The sequence below is a fragment of the Pelecanus crispus genome, chromosome 1, assembly GCF_030463565.1.
Source record: "Pelecanus crispus isolate bPelCri1 chromosome 1, bPelCri1.pri, whole genome shotgun sequence".
NCBI classification, from domain to species: Eukaryota; Metazoa; Chordata; class Aves; order Pelecaniformes; family Pelecanidae; genus Pelecanus; species Pelecanus crispus.
The window spans coordinates 71,269,266-71,285,657 of NC_134643.1; the positions used below are offsets into that span (position 1 = coordinate 71,269,266).

Consider the following 16,392-nt stretch of genomic DNA (forward strand, 5'->3'; position numbering starts at 1 on the left):
AATATAAAGGAGGTGAGTTCACAGAGTCCTGAATTTTACAGAGCAAATCACATTTGGGTTAAGGCTGAGCATTCAGTTAAAGACAAAAGGTTTGGAAGGAGGAATGAAAGTAGGAAACTAGGGAGGGAATTCTGTATGTGTTAAATTTGGCATAGGAGGGAGAGTTTAACATGGAGAGGGGTTTGTGTTTGTCATTTTAAACATGTGTGTAATGTTATGCTGCTGGAAGGAGTTACTTGTTTCTGTCCTGTCTGAAAGCCAAGTGTGAACTTCTAAAGAGACTGTCTAGTGCAGGGTATCTATTCAAGAATGTGTATGAGTTTGCTGTTTAAATACAGCTCGGATGCATATCCCTTCAAACTATTTATAATGTTGCATCTTTCCACTTCTGGGGTAGCAAGTTCTGGACCTGTTCTGCTTCTTTACCTGAATCTTGTGTTGGAAAAAGATGGGGCTTAAGAAAGCACTGCAGTCCTCTTCTGTGAAACTTTCGGGTTAGGCTCTGGTGTTTTGCTTATCAGATTAAGTGCTTCTTTCTTACTGAATTGTATTCTGTTTATGCCTGTGTCTTCACAAAAATGAAGTGTATAGTCCCTGATATCTTTGGACTTGTAGATTCAGACCTCTTCTGTGGACCACATGAATTCTTCTGTTTTACTTGCACAGTAGTATTGATGATGCTTGTATTTATTCACAATTCTTGTTTTTTGAAGGTCTTGGTACCCCTGGTTCTGCTACAACAATTTCTGATGGAGTTAACCAGACGGGGCCAGGAACCATTGAGCGCACTTGTGAACTTTGGGGTGACATACCTAGAAGACTATTCTGCAGACTATATCATTCAGCAAGGAGGATGGGTAAGAAGACAATGTTTGATTTTCATGCTTTGTTCAAAGCTTATTTGTAAGTGTGATACTAGTCTTAATAGGAGTGAAAGCTAAGAGGGGTTGCTAGAAGTAAGCAGATGAGAGAAAGAATGCCTCAGAAAAAGCAAAAAAAAAGCAGGAGGTCAGGACCATAGAGTTGGAAAGGGATCTTAGGCAGTCACCTATTTCACCTCTCTGCCCCAAGGCAGAACTGACTTTTACCCATTCATTTCTGATGTTGACATTAAAGACCTATGTGATTGGACTCCCCAATTTCCCCAGGCAGTCTGTTCCAGTTCTTTGCATGCCTGGTTTGTTGGATTGCTGTTGAAATTGAAGAGGTCCTCAGATGTCAAATAACAACTAGTTTTCATACTCTGTGTGTTAAGATGCTAATTTGTTGCTATATGATGAGTTTTTGCTTGTGTGTTCTTTCCTGTTAATATACATACAGAATTGCATTTAGAAGCAAACACCCGTAACAAGAGATACTGTGCCTGAGAGGCTTATCTTTTTAATATTATCTTCATACTCTGGTGACTGCTGGAAATGGTATATGGGTTTTTTTCCTCCTAAATTTCAGAGGGTTTTTTAGCAGGGAAGTAATTGGGGAGCACTTCGTACAGAAATGTCAGTAGGTACAAATTTATTTTTATAATAAATGATAAAATAGTTAATGCATATTGGATTTTATAGCTATATAGGAACATGGATAGAATGAGCAATCAAGATTTCTTTGTGCTGCATTTCCATGTGGAAATCTTCAATTCATGGTAACCAATGTTCCTAAGTCACGGCATGCTGAGAAAGTTTCATTTAAGAACACATCACAGAGGCAGCTCACAGGCAATGAGCTGGGTCTTGAAGATAGAGCTGTGCTAAAGGAGGCTGAGCTTTAGATTATTGGGTTTGGGAAGGATGCCGGATTTGAATGGAATTAATCTGGGATTAGTGAAATGGCTCCAGCAAGTTGATTTATTCTAAAAAGAAAAGCTGTTCAGGAAAACCCAGTGATTAAAAAGTGCTAGTAGGAAAGACCTCATTCAGACAGCTTCTTATATTCAGGAATTTACCTGAAGTTATTTTAAGAGTAGTTTGCTCCAGAATTTCTGCACATCTGCACCTTCCTATATCCTTTCCTTTCCCAGCAATTGTGGATAATAGTTTTCAAAGCCTTCGGGAGGGATTGTTTGTCTTTAATGGACAGAAACACTAACAGCATGCAGCCAAATGACCTCAGGTCATTTGATAAATGCACTCACATTTCAAACTGTTTTCATCACAGGGAAGGTCCATACTTGCAGCTTTAAGACAGATGGATGTTAGTGCTGTTTTGCTTTTCTGCCTTTTTTTTTTAACCTCAGAAAAGTCTGTGGTCTGTTCTCTAGCCCCTATTTGAGGCCTGCCATAAACATACTTAATACAGCACAAAGCCTCTGAAAACAAGCAGCTTTCCAGCATGGCCTCCAAGGGAGGGGGCTGTGCTTTGTGTTTGTGTGGCTGTGCATGTATGTACGGATCTGGGTAGTCAGTGTTTAACGGGCTACGAGCTTGTCTGTATACATCCAGTCAGGCATAAAATCAGACTGACATAAGCGGTACAGCAAACAAGCCAGAGCTATTTTTGAAACAGCAGAAGAGGCGAGGAAAAGAGACAAGGTGATGAAAATCCTTTCCAGCCGAATTAATGTAGCTGCACTAACCCTTTGTGAGTTGCTCTGGGGATGGGGTTGGGGACCTGCTGGGCTTGTGGCTTTATGTGGAGGAAGGGAATATATGGTTTTACTGGTTTTTTTTTTTTTTTTCTGTAAGGAAAATGTTGGCATGCTTCACAGTTTGTTCCAAGTCTGTGGGGTGGTGTTCTGGGGATGGCAGTGCTGGGAGCGGGGTGTGGGGTAGGAGTGGGAGAGTTTGTGTTTCTGAGAAGGGCCAGGGAAGAGCTGCCTGGCAGGCTGTTAGCTGTCACGCAAGTGTTTTGCATTTTTTAAGATAAGCATCTGCCATGGGCTCTGTGTGCTGGACCCAGTTGTCAGTAATACTTTGCTAGAGCCATAAGGGCAATGTAGAAACCTGGGAGTCTCCAGTGAATTATGTTGCTGTGGCAGTAAGAGGTTCAATTCTTGCGTTATTCTGGAGCAGTGTGAAGATAGGTCTTTCCTACAGCTGCTAAGAGCTTACTTAAAATGGAGAAGATACCAGAACAGCCTGTCCATTTTTCCGTGGATCAGGAGCAGAGGAGAGCTTCACAGGAGTCAGCTTTTCAGGGGCAGACCTGAAGAATTCTGTAGTGTCTCTGATGCTGTCTCTTCCCTTGCCACCACGTAATTTGGAATCTTCCTCAAATTTTGGATTAAAGTCAACCTTTGCCAGGAGGGAAGTAGCCATTCGAAGGTAAGGGGTCAGCTGAGCCCTCCCTATGCCCCACTGCGGACCTGTGGAGTCAGAATTCTACAGAGCTGTGTCATCCAGTGGGACCGCTTGCTGCATCATGCTGCGCAGCCACGATGCAGCTGGAAATGTTCCCGAGGTTCTGCATGTGTGCAAGACTTCAGGTTGTTTTGTGGGCTTAGGGGGCTTGTAGGTCCAGGAAAGCATCTGATTGAGCATGGTGAACAACAGTTAAGTAGAAGCAAAATTGCTAGCTCAAAGGAATAAAGGTTGATAAATTGAATAGCTATTCAGTAGCTTTCAAGGAATTGGTGTGGCTTGTGAGGAATGGGAAAATTGGGATACTGGAGGTAGAGCCTCTGAGATGAGAAGTCGCTTTTTGATTTTTCGTCCCAGTCCTGCAGAGATACGGTGATGGGATGGTGTGTTGAAACAATGAGTGTTCCCCTCCCATTCTCCCTTCAAGCACTAAAATTGTAATTCAGCTAACTTTTCCTGGTAGGGTGGGACTGGGATGTAATGGTTGGTTGGTTGGTGAGAGAATGGCTGGCACATTTTTACGTTGAAGTGCAGGCAATATTTTGATACTGTGATTCTGGCCATTGTGAACACTGTTCTCCTTCCCCTTGGTCTGTTTTACTGCTTTAGGGTGAAAGTCTTCCAAGTAGGAATGTTTGCAGTGCACTGCATATTGTGTGTTTGGATGCAGCTGGCAACATAAACATGAATGAAGAGATGAAATGACTACTCCATCTAGTTTACAATCTCTTAGATTTGTAGGTAGATACCAGCTGAGTTTGGAGGACTGTAGGAAAGCAAGGTCTCTTCTCCCATGTAGTTAGCGATAGGACAAGAGGAAATGGGCTCAAGCTGTGCCAGGGGAGGTTTAGGTTGGAAATTAGGAAAAATTTCTTTACGGAGAGGGTGGTCAAGAATTGGAACAGGCTGCCCAGAGAGGTGGTGGAGTCACCATCCCTGGAAGTGTTCAAAAAACGGGTAGATGTGGCACTTGGGGACATGGTTTAGTCTAGTCTACCCTTGATTGGTTTAAAGTAGACTTGTAGTGTTAGGTTAATGGTTGGACTGGATGATCTTAAAGGTCTTTTCCAACCTAAACGATTCTATGATTCTATGATTCTAAGGAAATCTTGCTTTCTTCTGGACAGCCTCCCTCTTTCACTAATTGCAGTGACAGGTTTGGCTGCAGCTCTTACATCTACCCTGCTTGACTTTGTTTTAGTATGATCTCTGTTTTGGAGCAAAAAGCATGTTTAGCATTCCAGATTCTCTAAATAGACGCATGTGGGGACACACATTTCTTAGTCCTGACTCTCTGTTTTGAACTCAAATGGTCATACTACGATCTCGTTCCCTTATTGTCTTGAACCATCGCAAACCAATTCCCAGCCTGATTTAGCAGTAGCTTCATTCTTCTCTTTCTGGAAAGCAATGTCAGGCTCAACAAACAGACATGCAGTGTACATGCTCTCCCCTCCCCTTTCCTCCTCTCCCCTCCCTTCTCCTCCTCCTCTCCCCTCCCTTCCCTCCTGGTACCTCCCTCTCCCTTTTTGCTCCGACTTCTCCAGGGCTGAATGCTGCTGCATCAGAAGCAATTCTTGGTCTCCTGAAAAAGGGCACAGTAAGTCCAGTCACTTGGTAAGGATTTTTTTCCTCTTCCTTTCCCACCCCTCCTCCCAAATAATTTATTTCTTCGCAAGCTCTGCAGATGCTGTTTTCCATGGTTAGATTTCATCTATGTTGAAATAGTCTGGGAATGTCTATATAAGGAGGAAAAAAGTATAGGATTACTTGGAAGCTAGCTGCTTTTTTTTGTCCCCTCAGATTCACATTCATGTTACAAGCCTATCTGCTTTTCACTTGTTTGAAAGGGGTGAAATAAGTACATGCAATTGGTGTTTAGTGGTATTCAGTTAATAACCTTTGTTCTCTCAGTTAGAGGCTGGTATTTGTATTTGTGACCCATAGCTGAAATTGTCTCTGCCTTCCCAGGGGTCTTGTCTCATGTTCAGATTTGAATTTAACTAGTTATTTGCCCATGTTGCAGAGAGTAAAAGTAAATTTGCTTCAGACGTGTAGTGTTTACAGTTTCATATCTCAGCCTTAGAAGAGCTGTTCTCTGTTTCCAGTGTTTTGTCTTGGGCTTTTCTGCTGGTTTTGACATTTTCTTTGCTGCTGGTGATTGAATAATCTGTGTACTAGGCTGTTAACAATCTGGAGGAGAAGAGTAAAGAGACACTTGTCGTCCTGGGGAAGCGAGACAGCCAGCTTGCGCTACTGGAGATTAAAATCTCCTGCAGCAGTCCAGGTGTCTGCCTCGAGAATGACAATGCAGAAATAGAGAGACATGCTCCACTGAAGGAGAGATAAGTAAGGTTAATGTGGTACAGGTATGAGAAAGGGCAACCTAGCTAGGGAAGAAAGGAGTTTTCCTTTCAAAATAATTCTACTTTACACTTGTATCATGGAACACTGCAGTGAAACGTCCACTTTTATTTGTATGTAACTTCTTCGGTACAGTAATAGATTTTTCAATTTTTAGGCACTGTGGCTGAAGGAGAAGGAACTTAAATGATCAAGGAGCAACTCAATCTCCTTTTTTCCCTTCCAACAGCTTCAAATTGGTCTGTCTGAAGAAGTGGTCTCTAAATAACTGAATTTACTTCAATTTAAACTGATAAGACTGAAAACTTAAAGGGTGTTGCTTTGGTGTTGACTCTCTGCAGGCAGTAGAGGTTATGTTGGAGGGCAGGGGAAGGAATAGGATCATTTCTGCAGGCTGTTCTAGCCAGAGCGTTCCTTGAAGGGATGAGAGCAGTGGCTGCAATATCGGTGTGCTTTGATTTGGTTCACACAACCTTTTTTCCTCCTCCACCACCCCCCCTCCCTTAAAAAGCACAGTCCTGTTTGTGGACTCTGCTCTGTTTTTCTTGGCTCCACCTATCTTGACAGTTTCACAAAGGTGAATTTTTTTTTCATGTATTGTAGATCTGGGTGTTGTCAGCTGCCTCTTTTATAATCCATTTCTCTGAAGGATTAGCAGGGTGACGCTGTCAGGTCTGACTTCGGCGAGGGTCTAAAGAGGCATGGCATGGCGGGGCTGCGGACAGAGGCGCAGGGCGGATGGAACCGCAGCCCGGTCGGCATGGGTGGGAGCGAAGCTGTCCCGACCCCAGCCGCTGTCTGTGGGCACAGCCTTCGCCTGCTCAGCCCTCGGCGCAGGCGGCACTTCACCAGCGCACGGCTGCTCCTCTGTTGTAGCTAGAAACCATGACAAGCGCGTTCCCAGCCCTGGGGAAAGCTGTTATTGTGGGAAAATTTGTTTATTTCCCCAGAGGGAATTCCCTTGGGATCCCCAGACACAGACCAGTTCATCACTCCTCGCCTTTCATTTTTTCAGACAGCAGATTTTAAGCACGAACGCATTTGATGGGTTCCTAGTACTCATATTGTCGCTGTGACGCTGTTGGTTGTCAGGAAAGTAATGACTGAACCTCATTTCTCTCTGTGACAGGTTACGTTACAAGATAAACTCAATACTCTTGCCTAGAAACTTCCTAGCTGTGTTGAGTGTTTTGAATTTTTTATCATGGTAAAGATTGCTCTTCTGGAACATTCGCGTTCTGCCCAGCATTTCTTCCTGTATCTCAAGCCACTCCTTTTGTTGGGGACTTTATGTGCATCTATTTAGTTTCAGGGAGGAAAAAAAAAAATTCAGGGAACATAGATGTATTTTCCTGCAAGGTGGCACTCCTCTCTGACCTGTATACAGAATTTTTGCTTCTACTGGACAAAATCAAGATCTGGGATATATGGGTGGCTTGCTGGGCTGTATAGCTTTTCTGGGGGCTTCTTAGCATCTTTGGAGATGAGTTTTGCGTCAGTTGCCTATCCACATCACTCTTCTCGTGAACCTGTCATCTGCCTGCTTATACTTCTCTAAGAACTGTACCAGAGAGACCAGTCAAGCTTTTCAGAACACTTAAAACTAAACCAACCCCTAGGAGAATACACACAGCATCCACAGCAGTTACACATAATCTATTTGCATGTGTCTGGTCTTCTGAGCTTAAACGGCAGGGCTTTCAAAGTCTTCTCTAAGATGCAGTAAATGCTCTGTTGGACACCTTAATGGCGATCTCTTTCCATTCATTATCTAATAACATCTCCATTACAGATTCAGTGTGTACTACTGTTCCTACTATTTTTGTAGGGGGAAAAAAAGTTACTTTTATCTTTGAGACATTCAGAATTTTGATTTGAATATATGTTTCCATCAGAAGCAGCTTTACATAAATCAGGCTGAAATTATTATTCTGGTGAATAAGGATGGGTTTTTTCTTAGGTGTAGTTAAAGTTTTTGCTGTTTAGCAAAAATAGCTACTATAGTTAGTAAGTCAGCTTGTTTGTATACAATTAATAACAGACCTGTTAGAAAATTATGAAAAATAGTATAGTCATCATGAGAGTCAGGTTACAAGTCTTTTTTTTTTTTTTTTTTAATGTTTGCTCTCTGTAAACCATAATTGAAACTTGACAGGTGTTTTTAAGTAGCAATTTCCTACTGTATGTTAAAGGTTGGCAGTGTTCTGAACCCACAGCTGAGAGTGATTTTCAGCAAAGTTCAGATTACTGACAGGACTACAGCTGAATCCAAGCTGATGGGTTCAACTTATTGGAGGAGCTTTCAGATATTTTTTTCATTATTTTGTTACCAGTTTACAGCTGTCTGGTGTTGCCTACCTGGTAGCATAATGGCTGTAACCTATCCTGATGGCTAGTCTAGCACATTTGTTAAAAGTGCTTTCTGTCACTTGTAAAAGTCTCGTGGAAAATTTCTACAAGTCACACCCCATAGGTTGAAGACAGTGATTGACTTCTGGAGCTCCTTTTTGAGGTCTGCAAATGCCACCTCGACAGAATTAAGTTGATCTTCTCCTCAAGACTGCCTCGTGCTGTGGACCATCCTTGTTGTGTTCTAGCCAAGAAGGGAACTATCCAGTTCTCCTCCTCATCATAACTTGTGCCAGCTCTTCTCTCAAGTGCCAGTGGTTGGGATCAGGAGTGGCAGGGTGCTGCGGTGAGGGTCTTACTCTTGCTTCTGTAGACATACGTACACGACGTGGTTCTGTAAGTATGCTGGATGAGGAGAAGCACTTCACGTTTGCAAGTCTCCCATCCCAAATTTGAAAAAGAGAAACTCTGATTGTTCTGGTCTGGAGCAGTTCACAATAAACAGCAGGTAAAGAAATAGTTACTTACATTCCTTACTTACCATTTAATCTAAAGAGTAGAATCATAGAATCGTAGAATAGATAGACCTTGAAGATCATCCAGTCCAATCATTAACCTAACACTACCAAGTCCACCGCTAAACCAGTTAAGGGTAGAGTAATAATTAATTTCATGTTTCCTGGCTTGGTGGCTGGATTAATTTTTAATGAAAGTAAAGCTAGGATCATTAAGGTTGGAAGGGACCTCTAAGATCATCAGTCCAACTGTCAACCCAACACCACCATGCCTACTAAACCATGTCCCAAAGCGCCACGTCTACACGTTTTTTGAACACAGAGTAGGGTTTATATAAGGTCTCAGGTTATTAAAAATCCTTCCTCGTGTTCCATCTTGTCCTGAATTAATCTGTCTGTGGGAGCTTTGCTTCTGGGTCACAGCTGTAGATGAATCAAGAGAATTGTCCTAAATGTCATTCAGTTTTTATTGCAGCTGCTTTAAAAGAAAAAAAAACAAACAAACCCCAAACAACAAAAAACGTGCAAACCTCAACCGAATCAGCACAAAATCCTAGCTTTATCCTCTTGACTTTCTGAATTAACTCTTAATTCAGCTCAAGAAGTATTAATCATGTATCCCAAATAATGCCTATTACTGTCTGGCTTTTCAATTCAAACTTCATAAGATTTAATGAAGAAGTAGTGAAATTACCCATTGACACTCGGTGTGTTAGCTTTCCCCCAGGTTTCTCAACCTTGGGCGATCTGTCTCTTCAAGCTTGGAGAGTTGTGTCCCCGAGGCACTGACACGGAAGTTAAATTGTCTGTAAAGACAGAAAGGAATCAGCCAGGCTTTATAAGGCTCTGATTTATAGGGAGCCAGCGACTGATAACTTTGGAGGTCAGTGCGGTCTGCGTGGGAAAAGGAACAATAAAATGCTTGAGCCTCTTAGGCCCTCCCTTCTCCTGAAGGCAGGGTGGGTGTGTAGTTGGTACGTGTATTTGAAACGTTGAGGATTGCCCATGTTTGCCGTATTACCATCCCTTCATTTCCTTACCCTCTCCGAAGCAGTGTATCCTGCACGTTACCTCCAGCATATGTCCAGACCTTACCTGTATTTGGTGAGAAGTGTATCTCCAGTGAAAGTGCTCCAGCAAAGCACACGGCCTTTAAAAAATGCCCTGATATGTGGGAATAACTAGAATAACTAATGCCCGATCCGTGTATGTCAATGTTGCCTCCCCTTCATGTTTGTTAACCTGCTGAAGATCTAGTGTTACATGATACTGAGCTAAGATATTTTGCTGGGCCTGGCCACCTACCAGCCCACGCAGTAGCTGCGGTGGTCCTTTGTCTATATTACTTGTTCGTTTTTATCATGGTGAAATCATAGAATCGTTTAGGTTGGAAAATCTGTGGGTTCCCTCTAAAGAACAGCTTTGATTTTCCGTATGAGAGGAAAGGGAGAAGTTAAGACTTGTGGATCAGGAATAGAGCAGAAGCAGAGGTTGGAGGAATATGTATTGAGAAGTATCAGGATGACTTAAACGTCGCCGCAGTCTCTGCACCCGATTGTCCCCATTGACCATAGGTGGCTCCCTCCTCCCTGCCATGGGCTGCTGAGTCACTGCTCAAAGGCGCTTGGCTTTTGCCATTGTACAGGATGGGCCTTCAGGGCAAGTTAGGCCATCTGAATATGGCCCTAGTTGGTGCTTTTTTTGAGTTTGTTACTGAAAAGTAGTTTGCTACAATTGCCGGAGTTTCACAAGCCTGTAGAAGCATGGTGTGGTTTTGGAATTTTTTTTTATGTGCTTCACGTTGAACCAGTCACAGCAGCGCGGGTGCGCTTCCAGTGGTATGTTAAGAGAAGAGCTGTTAGCAGTTGAGTGTGTCCCTGTTCTTTTTGCTAGTGTCAGATCACGGACGTAGTCTGGTTTGTTGTGATGTGCTGCGGATGGGAAATAAACTCATTCTGATTTGTGAAAGGGCAGAGCTGAGCAGAGAGGAGGGTAGTATAGAGAGAGGTTCATGAGATTGCTGGTTTTACCCCTAGTTATTTTGTTGTTTAATTGCCATTGTTCTGAGTCTGTATTGCCTGTGGCAATAAAACAATTGCTATGATCTGTCTGTTAGTAGCTTATATTACAGTGAGAATATTTCCTACTTAATCAACATCCAGAGAAAATCCCGATGATCAAAGGAGCAAGTGCACGATCTCAGAGTGTCTGGGCAGTGGGCTGCCTCTCCACCCTCAGCACAGGGCAGTGGAAGCGAACCACGGTGACCGACTCACTGCTGCGCTCCTCTGAGCATCTGCTGGAACAGGACAGGTCGGCGCTGCCTGTAGAGTCCTCTCCTCACGTGCTGCGGAGCAGCGCTGGCCCACACTGCTCAGTATTTGGTCTCTTCGGACCTGGTAACCTCTGCCTTTACTTAAGTTTCTTGGCTTTTCTTTTCCATTGCCCTTACTTTGGAATGCTGGTTGCTTCCTCCTAGGTCGTAGAGCTCCATTTTGCTTTAATGGCCTGAGCTGCATTTCAAAAAAAATTCAGTTCTAGTGAAACAGGACTTTCAAGAGGGTACGGGAGTCTTGAATTCTCAGTCGCTGCTCGCAGAGCAGAACTTGCTTTGGGTTTGTTGGCGTGCGTGTGGTGTCTGAACATTTTCACAAATGTAATGCTTTACTAATTTTTATTTCATTCTGAATCAAGACTTCGTGGTGATCCTTAAGTGGTTAGTGAACAGCTTGATCGCTTTTAACCCTTCCCCTGAGGAACTCTGTGCATCATTTCTCTTTAGAGTTTCTGAATGTGTTACTGAGCTGGATGACATTTCCCACTTCCAAGGAATTTAAAGACATTTATGAATAAAGGTTCCTTTTGAAGTGTTCAAGATTCCTTTGCTTATGCACAAATATCTTCCAAAATTCCATGGGCTGAGAAGATAAGATTTACATCCCACCCCTGCCAAAATACATTACAAAATCCTTACATTCCCAGTGCCCTCCTGTACTGCAGCCTCCACCGTTGTACAAAAGTCTCCAGGAGTATTAATCATGTATCCTAAATAATGCCTATTACTGTCTGGGTCCATCAAGTTTTGCAAAATGGCAAGGTGTTTTGGGGGAGTGGATAGAGAAACCTCACTCCCATACTCAACTCAGGCTCCACTGAGCCCTTGTCACAAAGTTTATTGATACGGTAATAATTTCCACCGTGAAAGATTAAAGTGCTACTGCTGTAAGTTGCACAGTTCTCTCAAGTGCCAGTTTAGTGCTTTTGCCAGGGGTCCATTCCTGCTTTACTTGCTCTCACTGCAGCTACTGCCAGCGACCAGCAGTGTTTGTGCTGTCTCCCCTGCCAACTTGCTTTTTGTTTATTTGGTGGGGTTTTTTTTTTGTGTGTGTGTGTAGATCCTTCTCCCTTCTAGGGAAGTGAGGAGCCGCAGTGTGTTTGGTGTCTCATCTGTGGAGAGTCTGGGCCTCTTGTGCTTCCGTGAGAGAAAACTGCATTGCTGCTGGCCCAGGCGCTACGAGCTCTGCGAGTATGCCTACTCAGAGTTAGAAACCATTGACTTGTAAGCCCTGAGCTCCTTGCATATTAGGAACTAAGTGATAACTGGGAGTTACTCAAGCTGAAATGCATTTTCCTTCTGATCTCTAAGCAGGGCACGAGTATCGATTCGGCTCTTTTGGCATCAGCACAAGCACGTGCAGCTGCTGGCCTTGCTCCACCCCTGGTCGCACTCACACACTAGGGCATCTCAGTGGGCCAGACTGGACACTGATCAGGGTTAAAAACAACTCAGCAAAATAAAGAATGTGTTTGTTTTTAACTTGGATCAGTTCCTGACACAGACTGCTGCGTGGATCCATAAAAAGTTGTGGAATAACCAAGGAGGGTGCCTTGGAATAGGAAACCATTGGTAGGAGACTGCAGCAGAACCAACCCCCAAATTCACAGGTTTTTGGAAGGGTTTAAAAAAGAGGGGGACAGCTGTTTGGGGTGCTTTAGAACTATTGTGTGTGGAAGGGAGCAGGGAGAAAGAGAACAAATGGATTTTAAAATCTTTTTCATGTTATGATGGGACTGCACAGGAAAGCTTGATAATTGAACAAGGAATTTGCAAAGAAGGGACTCCCAGCACTGCGGTACTTAATAAAATGTTCAAACAATTTTTGTTAAGAGCAAGTGTCCTGGTTTCGGCTCAGATAGAGTTGATTTTCTTCCTAGTAGCAGGCATAGTGCTGTGTTTTGGATTTAGTAGGAGAAGAATGTTGATAACACACTGATGGTTTTAGTTGTTGCTAAGTACTGCTTATGCTAGTCAAGGACTTTTCAGCTTCCCATGCTCTGCTAGGTGCACAAGAAACTGGGAGGGGGCACAGCCAGAATAGTTGATCCAAACTGCCCAAAGGGCTATTCCATACCATATGATGTCATGCTCAGTATATAAACTGGGGGGGTTGGCCAGGGAGCAGCGATCGCTGCTCAGGAGCTGTCTGGGTATCGGTCGGTGGGTGGTGAGCAGTTGCATTGTGCATCACTTGCTTTGTATATTGTTATTATCATTATTATATTATTACTATTTTACTTGATTTCAATTATTAACCTGTTCTTATCTCAACCCAGGAGTGTTTCTCACTCTTACTCCTCCAATTCTCTCCCCCATCCCATCGGGGTAGGGGGAGTGAGTGAGCGGCTGCGTGGTGCTTAGTTGCTGACTGGGGCTAAACCACGACAGCAAGAAAGTAATTGAATCTTTGTTAACGGTTTCACAGGCTTCTGTTGTATGGCATAGCAAACTTTGAGGTCCCTCTCTGCTCCTAGCTCTTGTTTTTGCATTCCTGGTAACACACCCATCTTAGGTTCTTTTTCTGCACTTAATTTTTTTTCCTCTTTCCCCTTGAAGCAAATCTCTTCTGTGTTACACACTCAGCAGTCCATGCATGACTAGGATCAACAATGCTGTTCTTTCTATAAGGAGGGAATCAGTCAGTATTTTACACTTGCAGTTTCTCTAACTGGAGCCCACTGTCAAAATTTTTGGATGCCTACAGGTTTTTCCTAGCTAAACGAAACCAAGCAAACCCTCTCAGTGTCTTTGGATGTCTGTGCTCGGTTGTTTGTTTTAACTTCAGTTGTGTAGCCAAAGTCAGGATGACAGTCTTGGAAAGTGAACTCATTTCAGAATAGCTAAATGTGTTTGTAGTAAAACACTAGCATTACTGTAGATTCCAGCTTGTTGGTACAAAGTAGAAATACAGGCTTCAGATAGCACTGGAAATGTGATAAAATTAACGGAAGAGAAACACTGTGAGATGAAAACGGACAAGAAATACAGAGCACCTGCACAAAACGGAGAAGGGAGTGGTATTCAGCTGGGCTCATGTACTTGTGTTTGCTTTCTTTGTTTTCTTTTAGTTTGGTTTCAGACTTAGGTATCTTGTTCTCTGGTTAATAATGCCCACATGGTATGTTTCGGTGGTGTACTCGGCGATGCAGTAACGTCAGGGAAAGGAGGAGCTCCCAGCAAAGCTCTTATAAGCGGTTCCATTCTTTAGAGATGCCAGCTGGGTTTTGTAATCTCTTCCGAAATGTGGGTCAGGCAACTGCTGCTCCTGCAGAGGCCCTCTCGTCTTTCCTCCAGCCCCACTAAGTTTCCAGGTGTCCTGTTCCTTCCTGTACAGGGGAGGTAATGCTGAAGCCATCGCTCACGTGTTGTGTCCTCCTTTTCGTTCATAGGGGACGGTCTTCACTTTGGAATCCGAAGAGGAAGAGTACTCCGGGCTCATCGCAGAGGACAGTAATGACATCTACATCCTGACCAGCGACAACTCGGGACAGGTGAGCCCCCCGGAGTCCCCCACAGTGACCACGTCGTGGCAGTCGGAGAGCCTGCCCGTCTCCCTGTCAGCGAGTCAGAGCTGGCACACGGAGAGCCTGCCAGTCTCCCTGGGACCCGAGTCCTGGCAGCAAGTGGCCATGGATCCTGAAGAAGTCAAAAGCCTGGACAGCAACGGAGGGGCTGAAGAAAGGAGTGAGAACAACTCTTCCAACTCAGATATTGTTCACGTGGAGAAGGAAGAGATACCGGAGGGGATTGAGGAAGCAGCAGTGTCCGCCGTCGCTGCAGAGACAACGCAGGCAGCGTTTCCAGAAACCCCTGCTTCTTTACAGGAAGTCAAACCTCAAGCTGAAATTGCTGCTGTTGAAAAAGCACATCCCTCTGCACTTCTGCGTACAAAACAGGAGGAGAAGGGAAAAGTGGCTGAAGAGCTTGTTGAACCTGAAATCCCTGTATTAAGTAAACCTGTCCCAAAGTTAGCCCCTTCAGAAGAAAAGGCTGCACCAGAACCTGAGAAAATACTGCTTCCAGGGGAAAAAAAAGTGGGGAAAGAGGGCCGTTTGGAAGAAATAGAAGAGAAATCCTCCGCTGCAGAGGAGAAGCCTATCTTATTGCCAGAAGGGAAATCTATATTGCTGTACGGTGGGGCTGCTGCAGTAGCTATATTAGCTGTAGCAGTCGGAGTAGCGCTGGCGCTTAGAAAAAAGTAACGGAGCTCTCTTGAGGAGGAGGAGGGGGGAGAGAGAAGAGAGCACGATCCAATTTTTGTAGTTGTGTTACCTAAAGGTTGAGCTGCCTGCTGTTTAATTGGACATTTGAGTAACTTAATGGTGATGGGGTGAGGTTGTTCAATAAGCCTCCAGCTACGGACAATCATGTTTTTAGTAGAATTGGGGCGGGGACTGGTTTTTCGTGATTAAAGTACAGGGGTATTTTTAAAAAAAGAAAAACAAAAAATAAATTCTGCAAATTTAAGAACTTAAGCGCAGGTGCTGAAGAAAGGGGTGCTCGTACTCTAGGAACTGGAACGGAGAATCCCCAGGGGAAGGGGAGAGCCAGCTGCTGCCAGCCCCTGGAGTTTTTGGCTTCTCAGACTGACCGCTATTGCAGCTGCGCTGTCTTGTCACTTCCCGTTGCGCCCCGAGCCCTCCCTAACAAACGTTAGCCGCCCCAAGTCCTGTAGCGAGAGGCTGGTCTCCCTTTTGTCTCGGCTTCCTCTCAGGTACAGCACTGCTCCTCGTAACCTCCCAGGTTCCTCCTAAGCCCCAGTGGGAGAGTGCTTATTCTTACCTCTTTGCTCACACCGGTTTTGGCCCCTAACATTTACTGGAGCCCCATCCTGTAAAGATGCTGCCTCTATAGCTGTATTATCTCTGAGCATCCTGGTGTTCCTGGGGGAGAGCTGCGGCTTCGGCTGCCCCGCAGGGTGGGAGGGACGCTGCCGTTCGCTGGTTTGAGAACCCATTTGCTCCGCTCCTGCCCGGCCCCCTTTACTGCCAGCCTTGAGTTACCAGAGGTGCAAATTCATGCTGGCCATGGTGCCGTTCTGATCAGTGCTCTGATACCAGGGTATATTCAGCAAAGATACAGCAAAACTACATGGAAGTGAGGCCGATGCCTCCTGTGCAATTCCAAGGTTAAATGCTCTGCTGTCCTGTGTCACGCTGCAGTCTGCATCATCTTTCCCAGGTTAAGGACGGAGTGTATTTAGTCCTAACTTGGTCTTGGCTGTGACAGAATCCCAGATACATACGGCAATGGATTGTAGTAGCTGAGCAAAACAGCATTAAACATCTCCTCTATCTGCCTGTTCCTGACCTGACCCAGCGTGTTGTTCTGTGCAATTTCTTTTGCCACTCTGAATCTGTAAGTAGCTAAACTTACAGGTTCGCAAATGAGAAAGTTACTTTAGCAAAAAGTAAATCCCTCTTCCTGCAGTCACAACGCTTCAAATATGTGTGAATAGAAACCTTTTAAGTATTGCTATACGCATTAGTTGTGTTGGATCCAACCACAAGTGTTCCTCTTTCAGTGCGTGTTT

The 16,392-nt window shown here is 44.2% G+C and overlaps 1 protein-coding gene across 1 annotated transcript in view; it reads left to right on the plus strand.

Moving 5' to 3' along the window:
* BCL2L13 (BCL2 like 13) overlaps window positions 1-16,184 on the plus strand; it is a 40,865-nt gene extending 24,681 nt beyond the window's left edge. Inside the window, exons 6-7 of the mRNA XM_075712323.1 lie at window positions 714-857; window positions 14,249-16,184. Coding sequence (XP_075568438.1) covers window positions 714-857; window positions 14,249-15,061 — 957 coding nt within the window. The 3' untranslated portion in view covers window positions 15,062-16,184. The remainder of the gene's footprint in view (window positions 1-713; window positions 858-14,248) is intronic.
* The last annotated feature ends 208 nt before the right edge of the window (window positions 16,185-16,392 follow it).